The sequence below is a fragment of the Herpailurus yagouaroundi genome, unplaced genomic scaffold, assembly GCF_014898765.1.
Source record: "Herpailurus yagouaroundi ecotype Mexico unplaced genomic scaffold, PumYag 182, whole genome shotgun sequence".
Taxonomy (NCBI): Eukaryota; Metazoa; Chordata; class Mammalia; order Carnivora; family Felidae; genus Herpailurus; species Herpailurus yagouaroundi.
The window spans coordinates 14,539,241-14,555,245 of record NW_024412413.1 but is presented as its reverse complement, the minus strand read 5'-3'; the positions used below and the strand labels follow the sequence as shown (position 1 = coordinate 14,555,245).

General features: G+C 46.4%; 1 protein-coding gene across 1 annotated transcript in view; it reads right to left on the bottom strand.

The window, feature by feature from the left end:
• SYN3 (synapsin III) overlaps window positions 1–16,005 on the bottom strand; it is a 409,364-nt gene that overhangs the window by 70,848 nt on the left and 322,511 nt on the right. The window contains exon 6 of the mRNA XM_040491835.1: window positions 5,854–5,916. Within this exon, the coding sequence (XP_040347769.1) occupies window positions 5,854–5,916 (63 nt within the window). The remainder of the gene's footprint in view (window positions 1–5,853; window positions 5,917–16,005) is intronic.

Below are 16,005 nucleotides of genomic sequence, written 5' to 3'. Positions count from 1 at the left end.
ATATCTGCACACAAACATATACACAGAACTGACTCAATTTCAGGGGTTTCAAACATCTCACATGATGTTTAAATTCTCTTGGAACCTCCCAGTAAGTATTCATCCTTGCTCCGACTCTGCATTGATGGGAACCTCTTACCTAAAGGACCGTCCATTTCATTAATGTTCACAAAGCTGTGTCATCGACACAGTTGACATTTGTTTGTTTCCTCCTAACTTTGATCCCAGTTTCGAATTGGTCCCATCCATCTTCCCATGACAATTCTCCACATTTCTGAAGATGCTGGCGACACTGTCTCTAGTGCTTCCAGGCTAGATGCCCCTTGCCTTCACCGCTGAGTGCATTTCCCCCCAGGACACACTGATTCGTCAGCGGCTCTCTCAAACATCCAGAATGGATGTACAGCCCAGAACCCAATACAATCTTCTGGCCATGGACTGACCAGGGCAGTGCAGGACTCTCCCTTTGTTCTGGGTATCAGGTCTCCATTAATAGGTCCAAAGAGTGGATTACAATGTTTAAACCTTACTTTACTTTGAAATACACCACATATACACAGAACTGCATAGTACAAAAGCAACAGTTCAGCGAGCTTTCACAAAGCACACATCCACATAACCATCACTCAAGTCAAGGCCCTGAACTTTGCCCACTCTTGCCTCATCCCCAATACCACTCATTTGTCCTCCACAAAGGTAACTTCTACTCTTTTATGGTAATAATTTTCTTAAAAAATTTAAAATCTAAATATGTGCCCCATTTAACACTACAGTTTAGTTTCCCTGGTTTTTGAATTTTATATAAATGGAAGGATGTAAATAGGCATTCTTTTGTATCTGACTTATTTCACTCAATGAAATAAGCATGTGAGATTTATGCGTGCTGTTATATATAGTTGTAGTGCATTCATTCTCATTGCTGGTGGCTTTCTATTTGTCTGAATATACTTTAATTTATTTATCTAATCTATTATGAATGGATGCATGGGCTGTGCCCGGGTTTTGGCAATTATGAACAAGCTGTTGTAAACACTGGTGTATACATGCATGCATTTAAGCTGGCTATCCCTAAAAGAACTTTTACGTAACTTCTCAGTGAGTGATATCAACCCGTACTCCAAAGCAGTTGTACAGATTCACCCTTTCAGTAGCTGTGTGTGTATGCTCCAATTCTCCCATGTCCTTGCCAACACTTAGCATTATTAATCTTTTTAACTTTAGCTATTCTGGTGGTCATTCAATGGCATCTTACTGCGGTTTTAGTTTGCATTTCCCTAATGACTAATGAGGGTGAGCCCGTTTTCATCTATTTATTGTCCATTTATGGATTAGAGGCTTTGGCAACTCCTTACTGATCTGACTCATACCGAAATTACAGCCAAATGAAATAGAGTCCCTGACAGATGATGCTGGTTACTCTTATCTCCTTTATTGACTTCATTTGGATTTTGGGTCCCCAGAGCAGGTCTGAACATTCTTTTTTTTTTTTTAATTTTTAATCTTTAAGTAATCTCTACACCCAACATGGGGCTCGAACTCATGATCCTGAGATGAAGAGTTATATGCTTTACTGACTGAACCAGCCAGACACCCCTAAACATTCTTAATACTCATGACAGCTACAATTTATTGAGTCCCACTGTGTTCCAAGGCACTGAGCTGTGTGCTTGACATGCATAACATCTCCTAATCCTCACAACCAGTTTATAAGGTTGCTACTGTTATTATCTTCATTATACATATGAAGAAACTAAGGTGGGGGAGGCTAAGTAACCTACCTAAGGTCTCATAACAAGGTGTGTAACCTAGATTCACATCAATACCCTTAGCCACTATAACACATGGCCTCCCAAACATGGAAACGTTTGGCTACATTAAAAAATAACTTAAAAAAAATGCTGAAAAACTGAATAATAAAACGGGCATGGAACTGTCAAATGGAGAAGAATAATTGCAAAGTATGAGAAAGATTAAGGTACTGAGTAAGTAAAGAGTTCTTACAAATTAACAAAAGGACACAATACAAAAAATGGTCAAAGGTTTCTGGGGTCAAGTATGTCTGGGAAATTCAGCACGCCTTTCATGTTCTTTTACCACAACAATGTATATAAGCAAATTTATGACTCTTAAGTTCCACACTAAAAACTTACTTTAACACAGCATTTTCCAAGCCTATTTGACCAAAATAGGCTTTAACATCTGAATAATTATAATTCTTTGGAACAGACTTTGAAGCATGTTGAACTCTGTAATAACCACTGCTTCCTCTGGTTTCTGGACTGGTAAAGCTTTCAACAAAGGAAATGAAATTAGTTTTGTCCAGGGTTTCTCAACCTTGACACTATTGACATTTTGGGTTGTGTAATTCTTTGTTGTGGGCTTGTCTTAGGCGTTGTGGGATGTTCAGCAGCATCCTTGGTCTCTACTCAGTAGATGCCAGATGACAGTAGTACCATTCCCCCCCCACCCCGCCCCCGCTCCCAGTTGTGACAACCAAAAGTGCCCCTTGGGAGCCAGGATTCCCCTCCCCCATAAGAACCACTGGTCTGGCCTGATTTCTAAAGAACTCAGGGTGCTCCCCATGATTACCTCCTACCTGAGTGCTCCCCAGACTGCATAGCATTTCACTACCTGTTGATTTCTGTGCCTTGTGACAGCCTCTATTCTTTGTAAGAGAGTACCAGTCCATCTCTTGTCTTGTTTGTTAGAACTCCCTTTACTTCCATGCACAGCAAACCACGTACAGTTCCCCAGGCAGGGGACTTCTTTCCACCTTTCCATCCTCTAGGTGGAATTAAGCTCTCTTCTTCAATCTCCATACTCACTGCACACCCTTCTATCAGACTCGCAACACACATTTTACCTATTGAGGTGCCTGTCTCCCCAGTTCCTTGACAGCAGAAACTAGGTCCTGTCCATCTTCTGACTCTCAGCACTGAGGAGGTGCTAATCAATATATATGATCAAAGGAGCAAAATATAATTGAAGATGGGTCAGTGGGGACCTAGGTGGATTTCCAACAACACTGAGTCCATTGGTAACCTCTTTACCAGTTTCCTCTTAGGAAAGTTCTCCTTGCTGGTCTCCAGGAAGACAATCTTCTTCCTTGAGAGAAGTCAAACTACCACAGAAGGTACCAATTTTGTGTTTCTCCCTCTCAGACATGAATATGACATCATCTGCTCAGTCGGCATGTCCAGGCCTTTCCCGATAGTTTTCTCATTCCAAACTGAAGGAGAAAAGCCCTTTTCCCTTGATGTCAGCACTTCTGCAAACTCTGGTTTATTCTAGCCGGTGGCACTTTTTATCCTTGGATATGTATGCATCTTCCTTTCCATGTTTTGGGAATCCCTTTGGGCCTGAGTTTCTCAGAGCACCCCTTCCCCCAAGCATTGAATCAGTGTCTTTAAGTATTTCCTGTCTGGGATTATTTGAAGTCTTAGAAACAAAATTTAATTTTTGGGAAGTCTCTAACTCTACCAGGATTGTCCAAGATGGTGGCAGTGGGCAGACAGAAAGGGACGGGTTTGAGAAACTTTAACAATGGCAAATGACAAGACTTGACAACCGTTTGGAAATGGAGGAGGGAGATGACTCCAAGATTTCTGTTCTGAGACAACAGAGGGGCTGGCAATTCCTGCTGCAGAGATGGCCCCAGGAGGAAGAGGAGGAGGAGGAAGAGGGGAAAGACCAGGACAGGGAGCACACTGCCGGGACAGTTAGAGCCTGAGGTTTCCACGGGAGACAAGGTGGGGATGGAGTGGAGGGAACTGGATATAAGAGCTTGGGCTCTGGCTGGGAAATGGGACGGAGGACTTGGCATGCAGGTGGCCGCAGAAGCTGAGAGAGCAGACGAGCGTTTAGATCGCGTGTGCTGCGGGCACAGACACATTAAAGATGGTGCAGCAAGAAAACGACATGAAGGAGACTGTGAGGGGTAGTTGGAGATAGAGAGGCATGGGTCAGAAGCCACTGGAGAAGGAGTTTTGGGACAGAAGGGGTGGCCAGCAGCTTTAAGTGATACAGGGAGGTCAGCTCTTATATGGACAGAACAGTGCCCGCTGACTCAGCAGCAGAGGGTCACTGAGCACTATGGTGAGGGCAGTCTCAGTGGAGTGGAGGGGCTCTAGCCAGTGGCAGGGGTGCAGGAGGGATCGGGAGGAGGGCAGGTGTCTAAAGAGGGCGTCACTCATCTATCCACTTGCCCAAAAAGCTGAGGGGCCACTGGGCACCAGGGGCCATGTTGGGCCCTGGGAGATGGTAGTGGACACATAGGCAATATCCCTGCGCTCATGGTGTGTATTTTCAGGAAGATGTAGTATTTTATTTTATTTAAAAATATGTAAAAAATTGTTTTTTACATTTTATTAATTTTTGAGAGAGAGAGAGAGACAGAGCACAAGTAGGGGAGGGGCAGAGAGAGAGGGAGACACAGAATCCGAAGCAGGCTCCAGGCTCCGAGCTGTCAGCACAGAGCCCGACGCGGGGCCCGAACCCACGAACTGTGAGATCATGACCTGAGCCGAAGTCAGTTGCTTAACCGACTGAGCCATCCAGGCGCCCTGGAAGATGTAGTATTTTAGAAGGAGGACTCATTTTAAGGATGGTTGTTAGGATCATCGCCATTTGACAGAGAAGGGCCAAGAGAGGTCAGATGGCAACTGGTACAAGTTCACACCAATGTCAGAGCCGTGGGTCAGGCCCTGACCCATCTGGCCCTTCGCACTCTTTGCTGCCTGAAGGAGGTGGACTTTAGGTGGGAACAGATGGCACAGAAGACATAATAGGGTGGAAAAGAATAAAGGTACCAGGTGCAGGATTATTGATGGCTGGGCCGGGCCCACCCAGATCAAGATTTGTATTTATTTGAGCCAGAGGCTTGAGAGGTGGCCTGTGGTAGCCCCCACACTTCCCCACATTCCCACCCCTCTTATTTAGGAGAACATCTCCCTTTCCTGTGGGAACCCTGATCCACACAGTTCAAGTGGGGCTGCAAACATCTCCGCATGCACTTGTTAGGCTCAGGAACCCAGGCAAAGCTGACCAGTGTCCCTCCATGGGATTTATACAGAGACACTGGAAAGAGACAAGGTCCTTTTTCCTCTGGGACAGTGAGCTTGGGGACCAGGGTAGGCCACCCACAGCCACCTTCACTACCTGAAGTAAATACTAGGCAGAGATAAAAGGGTCAAGAAATACAGGAGACTGAGCTCTGATGGTATCCTTTGGGCTCCTGGATCCAGCTCTGCCTGAACCTATCCAGAACTATCCCAGACTTCCTGGTGGCTTGAACCAATGAATTATCCTTTGCCTCTTGATTTTGAGTTTCTATACTTGCAGCTGAAAGAATCTGACCAATATAGTTTGTCATGCTATGTCAGCTGTGACTGTGTCCAATATATGATTTACTGTTGCAGAAGCTAAGTGATTCCAGGGGTTTCCTCCACGGAGCCATACATATTCACCTCCTTCTAGGTACTAGCCCTGTAAGTGGCAGGGAGATGACTAAGACATGAGCTTAGAGAGTAGCTGTGGAGATGATGACAGAACAAAGGCATCATCGTCTATAATATGCTTCACATCCATTTCCCCAAATGCACCATCACAGGAAACAATTAAGCTGGCAAATCCAGGTAGGGTTCAGCAGGTACAGGCTGAGCTGGAGAGAGGCTCCAAGCTCAGAGGAAGGTGGGGTGGGGAGGAGGGGGTGCATCCTGCATCCTGGGCTCCTCTAACACTGTTCTGGGTGGCTGAGCTAAGGTGGGGCTGGAGGGGGACAGAGGAAGAGGGTAACAAGTAGTCTGGGGAGGCTGTGTGAATATTAGCGTGAGTATTAAGAGCTGCTTCTCATACCTTTCCCATTCCGGCGTGGGCATGTCCCAGCTTGACCACCACAGGGAAGTGTGGGGCTGTGAGCTGTAAGAAACCAGAGGAAATCGCTCATTAGCATCCCAAAGCAAGACTCTGGGCACCACCTGTTCTAGAGAAAGATTCAGTCATCTGCTATTACCAGGAATCCCCACAAGAATGCTCTGACAGATGGTCATTCTGCTGCTGCTCAAACACCCTACATGCCAGCGAACTGGGCTTCCAAAGGAAGCTCTGAGTATTTAAAGCCAGCCTGCCTGGGGCACCCACCATTCTGGAGAGACGGTAGGAAGCTTTCAGATCCTGGCTTTACCACTTGTGCAACCACAGACAAGCTCTGCAAGGATCTGTGGCTCAGTTTCCTCATCTGTAAAATGGGGATGATGAGTATCCATCCCATAGGGTTACTGTGAGAATCAAACAAGCTATTACATGGAAATCTTTACATTGTAAGTACTCAGCGAATGAAAGCTTCATTACTCCATCACGGTTCTGCCTTACGTTATCCTTTTTTTTTTTTTTTAATTTTTTTCAACGTTTATTTATTTTTGGGACAGAGAGAGACAGAGCATGAACGGGGGAGGGGCAGAGAGAGAGGGAGACACAGAATCGGAAACAGGCTCCAGGCTCTGAGCCATCAGCCCAGAGCCCAACGCGGGGCTCGAACTCACGGACCGCGAGATCGTGACCTGGCTGAAGTCGGACGCTTAACCGACTCCAGGCGCCCCATGCCTTATGTTATCCTTGAAAAAAAACCTTCAAGTATCTGGAAACTCATTCCCTCCCCCAGTCCCTATCCAGGCCACCCTAGCGGGTGTCTTAATAATAGTGGTCATGCCCACATGGGCACACACATTTACTGGCTGCACAGTGCTGGGCGCTGTTCTGGGTGACTGTCCTGTATCATCTCCTTTAGAGAGCCACATTACTTGTCTAGTTGGCTCCCTATAGAATCCTCAGTTCCAAGAACACTGCCTGACCCAGGGAAGGTGCCCAGTCTTCTCAGCAAGACCTATTAGAGGCATACATGCTTCTCCTTATGACACAGAGGGAGACAGGGCACTCCAAACATTAGGTGCTCACCTATCCATACCCGTGGTCACTCTACTGGGAAGTGAGGGCACGAGGTTCAAACCCAGGCTAGGCATCTCCTCCTTCACTCTGTTCCTATGTTGCTTGAGATGTGTTTGTTTGGTGTCGGGAAGTCTGTTTGGAGGTATTTGAGGGCAAAGGTCATCCCTTTTAGTTATTTAGTAATAATATCACTCCCCCTACTTGGATCAACCCAGCCAGGGGTGATCATGTTACTCTCTGTGCTGTCTGTTCTGGTGCTGGTCATTCTGTCCTGGCTTGTCTCCTGACAGTGCTGTCCATCCTGACCCTCTGGGTGCCTTGAGAGGAGGAGCCTGGCTCTTCTCTCTTGGTGCCCAGAGTCTAGTCTGACCTGGAGGTGAGGCTGTAGGTGCCATGGAAGGGTCCACTGTGGGTCCCAGAGCCATTCGATGGGCCTCGTCTTATTTTACGCACGCAGGGGATCCATCAGGCAAGCAGGGGAGGTATGTTTTTTTGAATCACCATTTCACAGGTAGGGCACTGAGACTCAAGGTAGGTGCTGGGAAAGGGTGGAATTAGGACCTGAACTTGGGCCTGTCAGACCTCTAAGCCTGATGTGAACTGTTTCCCCTAAGATCTGGCTCAGGGCTTCCTGCAGTAGATGTTGAATAAAAAAATTTCCCTCTTAATTTTGGCTACCATTGATCATATCTTGGTGCCTAGAAAGAACAAATGCATGTTTTTTTTTTTTTTTTTTAAAGAGCAATATTTGATTTTGAGTCCAAAAGCAATATGTACTCACTATAAAAAGTTTGGAAAATATAATAAAGTGTTATGTTGTTATTACACAGAAGATAATAAAAATCACCCTCAGACGTGTATTATCTGCTGATCTTCTTTTTTATAAATCCATATTTTTTTCATTTGCTCTACATTGTGAGTATAGTGAATACCCAATTTCGCTTCCTGTTCCTTCCACTTACTGTTCTGTGATAACCATCTTCCCCGTGGTGATTACTTGATAGTTTAATGGTTACTATAAAATATTTCACAGATGAAAAAAGACTTAGGGAGCAATACCATGGACACCCCCTCACTTAAGAAATAAACCACTGTTGGGGCGCCTGGGTGGCGCAGTCGGTTGAGTGTCCGACTTCAACCAGGTCACGATCTCGTGGTCCGTGAGTTCGAGCCCCGCGTCGGGCTCTGGGCTGATGGCTCAGAGCCTGGAGCCTGTTTCCGATTCTGTGTCTCCCTCTCTCTCTGCCCCTCACCCATTCATGCTCTGTGTCTCTCTGTCCCAAAAATAAATAAACGTTGAAAAAAAAATTAAAAAAAAAAAGAAATAAACCACTGCCCACACAGATGAAGCCCCTGATATGCCTTCTTATCACACTCCCTCCCTCCTGCCCAGAGGTTATAATCATTATACAAATTCTATGTTTATCACTGCCTTGCATTTACTCATATTTTAATTACTACATATGATTCTCAAACAACACACACTCCACAATTTTAAACTTTATGTGTAAGTGGCATCAAAAGAATCTATTCTTGACAACCCTTTTTGCACATTATGTTTGTGAGATTCACGTGTGCCCATCTATCTAGTGTGGATTCATTTTTATTGCTATTTTATGAACACGTTACCATTTGTTCACTTCCTGCTGATGAACGTTTAGGCGATTTCTATTTTTCCAATGATAAATAATAATAGTATAAACATTTGTTTTTTAATGTTTATTTATTTTTGAGAGAGAGAGAGAGAAAGCAGAGACAGAGGGAGAGAGAGAGAGAATCCCAAGCAGGCTCCATGCTGTCAGCACAGAGCCCGATGCGGGGCTTGAACCCACGAACTGTGAGATCATGACCTGAGCCGAAACCAAGAGTCAGACGCTTAACCGACTGAATCACCTATGTGCCCCTCGACTAGTACAAACATTCTTGAACTCGATCCCCTCTGCACCTGCAGGGGAGTCTCTCTGGGGCAGGGGTAACAGGACTGGAATTGCTGGGGCCGGGCAATGCTCCTCTCGTTTTTGCCAAATATTGCCAAATTTGGTCGCCAAAGTGGCTGTACTGACTATGTTCTCACAGGCAGGGAAAGAGCTCCCAACACTTGAGGTTGGAAAGACCTGCATTTTACCAACCCGAGGGATGTGAAGTAAAATGAATTGATGCATTTTCACCAAGTGGCTTTTGTTCCCCAGTAGAGCTGTCACACTCAGCCATCCACTCAGAGACCCTGGAGACCTCCAGCAGTCCAAGAACTGCCCAGGTCCCTACTGGGGCTTCATCTCCATGTCATTGTAAGGTGGAGCGGGAGGTGAGGGGGAACGGGTGTGCTCTGTCTCCCCCTCCTCCTCTCCCGGCCTGATTATCTCCCCACACACTGACGGGTACTGGAAAGAATGTGGATGTTGCAGTTAAACTTACTCTCTCATCTGGGGCTAGATATTTAACCTCTTCAGGACTTAGCTCTCTGATTTGCAAAGTGGGAATGATCATGCCTAACTCATGTGTGTGTGTGGGGAAGAAGAAATGAAATGAGGGGTGTAAAACTGCTTAGCACCAAGGGGAGGTTCAAACTCAAAGTGTAGAGCAGGACTGAGCAGAGGAAGGAGCTAGCACCTGCTCTGTGGGGTAAGGAGATGAAGGAAGGCTTGATGGAAGAGGAAGGAGAGCTAGAGGCTGCTGCTTGGTAGTATGTGATAGTATGGCAGAGGGGGGAATGAAATCCAACAAAGGAAAATCGGGGGGGCTATGCCAGAGGGGATAATCAGAGGTAATTAAAGGCCGTGGCACTTTTAATCTGGAAGAACCTAGCAATCATCTTGTATACCCCCATGTGGCCATGTGGTGGTAGGTAGAATTTCTAGGAATTCTCCCCAAGATGTCCCCCTCTAACCTCTGGAGGCTGATGAGATCATCATATGAAGTCTTACAATGACCATTTTACATCATATGGCACACATGACCCTAAAGTATAGAGATTATCTGGGAGGACCTAATCAGATCACATGAGCCCTTAAGAGCGAGAACCATCGCAGGCCGGCGGAAGAGGGAGGCAGACAGATTCAAAGCATGAGAAAGTCTCAGCACACTATTCCTGCTTTGAGATGGAGGTGGTCACTTAAGAAGGAATGTGGGCAGCCTGCCGGAGCTGAAGGTAGCCCCTGGCTGATAGGCAGCCAGGAAGTGGGGACCAGAGGCACACTGTGGCAAAGAACTGGATTCTGCCCTAACAGGAATGAGCTTGGAAGGGAATCTTGAGCTCCTGAAGAAAATGCAGGATGCTGGCACTTTGATTTTGGCTTTATGAGACCCTAAGCAGAGAACCTTGACATGCCATCCCGGACTTCTGATCTACGGATCTGTGAGGTAATACAGAGGTGTTCTTTTCAGGTGCTTGATTTGTTAGCGTGGCAATAGGAAACTAACACATGTGTGTGTCCTCCCAGAAACTGAAGCCCAAAGAGTAAAAAGTGATTGTTTTCGTGCCATACAACAGAACGAGAAGTCAAGGCCATGAGTTTTGGCTCTCAGTCAAGCACCCTCTCTATCAAGGCACACTTCTCTGGGGACCATGTGCATATCTAGAGTGCAATAAATTCTTTCTCTTAATTATAACGACCGATAAAATAATATCAAATCAAATCAATTCATGAATTGAGTGAGGACGAAGTGGTGACACTATGCGTTATGCTGTGCAGGACACAAGGTTGAGACAAGATCTCTTGTTTTAGAGGGTGGGCTGTGCAATGAACGAGCAGAACAGGGTGGCATGGTGGGCAAGTCTGGAGTGGGTGGAGTCATGAGCAAGTCTCCGTAAGAAAGGAAGACTCTCTGGGTGCCTGGATGGCTCAGTGGGCTAAGCACTGGACTCTTAACTCCAGCTCAGGTCATGATTTCCCTGTTTGTGGGTTTGAGGCCCCTGCACTGACAGCATGGAGCCGGCTTGGGATTCTGTCTCTCTGTGTCTCTGCCCCTCCCCTGCTCACACACTGTCTCAAAATAAATAAAAATTAAAATTAAAAATAAATAAAGTGATGCTTTAAAAATTTGAAATAATAGCCTTCAAATGACCATAGAAATTCAAGATGAGGATGGTCCACAACCTCATCATCTAACCAAATCAATGTTTGTATCGGTCCGTATTCCTTTATAAAGTTCATTTGGAATTCCAATTAAAAAATGGGATATTCTTGAATTTAAATAAATTAAAAAAACAAAAAAATGGGATATTCTGCAATCATCTTAGAGATAGAATTTTGCATCTGTCTTCTCTAAGTTTTTTCCTACTTTGCCATAATCTTTTTTATTTTTCCCATATCCCTCCCCCACTCCCCAGCCCAGGTAACTGATCTCACCTGCCTGGTGTATCTAATGTGTTCTCCTGCTCACTGCTTGTCATGCTCAGGTTTGTAAACACATATGGACATACATGGTTGAGGCTGATGTTTGCTTTTTCAAAAATGGCTCTCCTCGCTGAATATCGTGCCATGCACACTCCCTCTCCCAGGATGGCAGGTACACCCTTAACCCAATGGTTTGAAGCTTCACAATATTCTACAAGACACAGTGCCACAATCAGCCACTTTCCTCTTAGTAGACATTTGTGTAACATTCTCTCTCCATGTGTCTGTTTCTGTCTCTGTCTCTGTGCTATTGCAGGCAAGACCACCAAATATCTTTGTACAGGTGTCCTTACAAACCAGTGTCTTCATTCCTAGAGGCCAGGCCAAGAACTTTTCACGGGGGACAATCAGCAGAATATGGAGACATTCTGATAGGTTTCTCCAGTGGTTTCCAAGAGCTCAGGAAATGAAGGTTGTGCCATGGTATTGCACCCTAGGTGAGACCGCCCACCATATAATCTCCCAGGCTAATGACGACTGCATGTATGGAGTGTCTTCTAACAACAAGGGATGGTGCTGGGCACTTTATGTATGGCAGCGTCTTTCCCTCCCCACAAGACAGAGAAGAGATGAGAGGCAAGCCATTTGTCCAGGGTCAGACAGGTAAGGACTGGTGGGGCTTCTCCACCGCCTCCCATGTTCCCTCCCCTTTCCATCTTTCCCTTCCCAAGCTGTTCAAATGGGCTTCAGAGGCCATTCCCATTTCCACTCATCTGCAACATGCCAGCCCCTCCCCTGAACACAGACAGGTCACAGAGGACAAAAAACATCTTGTCGGCTATTTTCTCTCTTCCCTTCCCAACAATAGCTTTATTTAGTCCCCTTGGGGATGGGAGGCCGCACCAGCCTCTCACAGGCTCCTTGTCCCGCTCACATGCCCCGGGTGCTCCAGAGTTCAGCACTGTCCAATGGCATGAGAGGCCCGACATCCTGTTAGAAGGGGCAGATCAATTTTTGAAACCACAGATCCCCACCCTGATAAGGGCCCTATTCAAAAGTCTCCCAAGAAGCCAGAATAAGTGGGGGTGGCCTAGGGCTCATGCTGGCCGTTCTCTTGGGGGGTTGGAGTCAGGGCAGAGTGAGTCCAGATCAGCGCTGTATCAACCTCACTTTCAAGCCACGGGGTTGGAGAGCTGGGGCCTGAGTGGTCTGGTTCAGCTTCCCCCTGAAGGAGGAAATCCCCTCTATATTCATGATGCTCTGGAGATTTCAATGCGTTCAGTGTCTGTTCCTGGTTAAGAGTGGAGACAACGAGTCCTGGAAGAGTCTGGGGGAGGAAATCAAGGGCTAAAGAAATCTGGGAAGATTTCAGTGAGGAGATGGACCTCCATCCCACGCCTGCAAGGCTTTGCCTGATCTAGCTCTTGCTTACTTCTTCTGTTTCATCTTGTGTTTCTCCCTCCTCCCCACCTCAACCCCTGCCTACCAGTTATGTACCACCCCACAGGTCTTTCAGTTCTCTACTGAATGGGCCATACTCCCTCCAACCACAGGGCCTTTATACATGCTGATCTCCGTCTCTAAAAGACTCTACCTAATGATCAATAAAATAATATTAATTCTAATCAATTCAGTGGGCACTAATTGAGTGAGAACTATGAGGCTGGCACTGTGTTTTGTGCTGTGAAGGACACACATAAGATTAAGACAAGGCCAATCCCTTCTCATACTTGGGGTCTCAATTGAAATTCTCTGTCCCCAGAGTGTTCCCCTGGACACTGGTCTAGAGTAGGTGCTTCCTGTTGTCTTTTCTATCACACCCTAAACTTTCCCTTCGTAGTGGTAGTCACCAACTGTGATTATATGTTTATTTCCTTTGTGTCCCTCTCTCTGCTGCCCTGTAGGTGCTCTGACGAAACAAGGTGCTTAGCTTGTTTTGTTTACCACTGTATCTCCAGGCTCCACACAAGGACTGGCATATAGTAGGTGCTGGGTATGCAGTATATTGTCAGATGGGTGTTAGACAAAGCCTCCCACGACAGGGAGAGATGTCATGTGCAGAAGGGCTGAGTCAGAAAGATTTTGGGCACAAGTTGCTGATGAAGTTGGTTTGAGCAGAGCCTTGTTGGGAAAGCAGTGGGAAAGAGGGTGGAAATATGCGGAGTGGCAAGGTTGGGGGTCCTTACACCAGAGGGAGGAGGTTGGGATGCATTCTGAGGGCACTGGGCAGCCATTGAGGGTTTGTGTGCAGACGGTAGACATATACACGTTTAGAAGACTCTTCTGGAGGCTATGGTTACAGCAGCTCCCACTTTTGCAGCACTTAGAATGTAGCCAGCATGGTGCTAAGTACTTTGCATATATCACCTCATTTAAGTATCTTGACACTTCTTTGAGATAGCTCCTATTTTTAGCCCCATTTTACATACCAGGAAATGAGGGCCAACAGAAGTGAAGTTTCTTGACTAGGATTACTCAACAAGAAAGCAGGTGAGCTAGGATTTGGTCAGAACCCATCACCCTGCTTCCACATGGTGCTACTTCTGGATAATCATTCTATGCACCATCGAGCGCTTGCTTCCCATGTGCCCAGAACTGTGTCCGCTCATTTGATTTGACCCGGGTGGGTGGGCAGGGGCCAGCAGCCTGCTACTGCAGTAAGCAAGCAGTACAGAGCATGCAGGGATAGCATGAGCTTTGGCACCAGAGGACCCTAGAGTTCATATCTAGCTCCAGCACCTATGGTCGTGAGACTTTGGGCAAGTCACTGACCACTCTGTGACTCAGTCTGCTCATCCGCCAAACTGGAAGATCCTCGAGGAACTGACATTATAACAGATGTCAGTCATTAAACAGTCGCTGCCAGTGAAGAGGCTTACACTGAGTTGGGAGATGTCCAAGCTGGAACATAGGACAGCAAACCACACAAGCTCCTATTCCCTTCACATCTGGGACCTTGGGGGGTCCTTGGGCAGGGGGATGTCAAAGGCTGATCGATAGGACTCAGTCAGTCCTCGGATACAGGAAGGGGAGAAAACAGGGCAGGGAAGCCTGATGCCCAGGTTGTGAGTAGGGGGCATGATGAAGACTTTGACAGAAATGGGGTTTGTTCTGGCCATTAAAAAAAAAAAAAGATTCATTCAAGTGAGAGAGTAGCAATATCCCAACAGCTGCTTGATAATCTTAACCTTGGTATGTAGTATCTGATGGAATCTCCTCGGAGTTTAAGCACTGCACACAAAGACACTCCTGTCTGGAGAGAGGAGAATGGATAAGATGACCTTTGACAGTCCTTTCCAATTTTATAATGTTGTGACAAACCCATAAATTACCACCCAGATGACTGAAACAAGCGGGGACAACAGCTTACAGGGCTCTGAGGATTCTGGTCCCTGTCTTCTTCCCCATCCCCATCTCACCCATGTTCCCCTATCAGCCTCTCTGTCCCAGCCTTGCTGGATTTCTTTCTGACCCTGATACTGGCTTTGCTCCTTCCAGCCACAGGGTCTTTGCACATGCTGTTCTCATTGCCTGGAACACTGTCGCTGCTCCTCCAAGCCATGCTTCAGATCTCATCTCTAATGTCACTTACCCAAAAAGTTGGCTCCCACCTCCCTGCTTCAGTCATGGCCTGCTCACATCTTTCTCTTTCTTAGCACTTCTGCCATTTTTAACTTATCTGTGTAATTGTTGGACAAATGTGTAACTCCTTTGCTGGACTATAAGCTCCGTAAGGAGCTGTGGGTCTGTGTCTGTTGTTGCTTATCATTGAACCCTCAGGCCTCTCCTGAATTATAAACCTGCTTCCTGAATCCAGCCCTGGGATGGTCTCACAGGCATCTCCAACTCAACATTTCCAAGCAACCTCATAAATTTCCCCTCCAAAATACTCTCTTCTCCTAACCTCAGTCAGTGGCCCCACCACCCACCCAGGTGCCCCGCCTGCCTTCTTCATTCTCACAACTGCCCTAGACCCAGGTCTGGCACACAGGAGGGGCCCTGGAAATGTTTGCTGAGTGAGGTCTGTGGTTTCACCGCCCTTGCTTAACGCTCTCTGCCCTTGGAATCCCACCTCTGAACCCTCTGCATCATGTCCTCCTACAGTTAGCGTGTCTTGGAAAAATACTGGTGGCATATTTAGAAGAATTTAACTAAACCTGCCCTACCAAAATACAAACATTCCTTTCTCTTACATTTCCTGTTTCCCTGAGAAACGGAATCGTCAAAAATAAACAAAGCGATAGGATGGCAATATTTGTCCGCAGATAGGCTTTTCTTGTTCTTGTCCCTGTGATGTTTATGGCACAGAACAGTCTCCGGCCGCCAGCCTGTCTCCCGTGAGGATTCTCCTGGGCGCTGCTCACCACTCACACAGTGTCCCCAGGGAGACTCTGGGATGGTCTGAACGGCTCAAAGTGTCTAAGACCACTCTGAATCCCGTGGACACATGCTGCCACAGCAGCTCCAACCCCCCGGCCTCTCTGTGTAATTTTCTTCCATTCGAGGCTGTTCCAGGTTCCATTTCTAGGTGGGACCGTTACAAGTCTGACGATCCTGAATATTGTTCCTCTTCTTAGTCACTTCAGAAAATAGCTAAATATCATATTTGCACAGCTCTAGTACCTGCATTTCTTTGTTTCAGTTTATGCTCACAATGCAATGTCTTAAGATTAAAGACAAACCTAAAGTTTTGGCTAAAGGTACACTGCTGGTACCCAGAATAAGT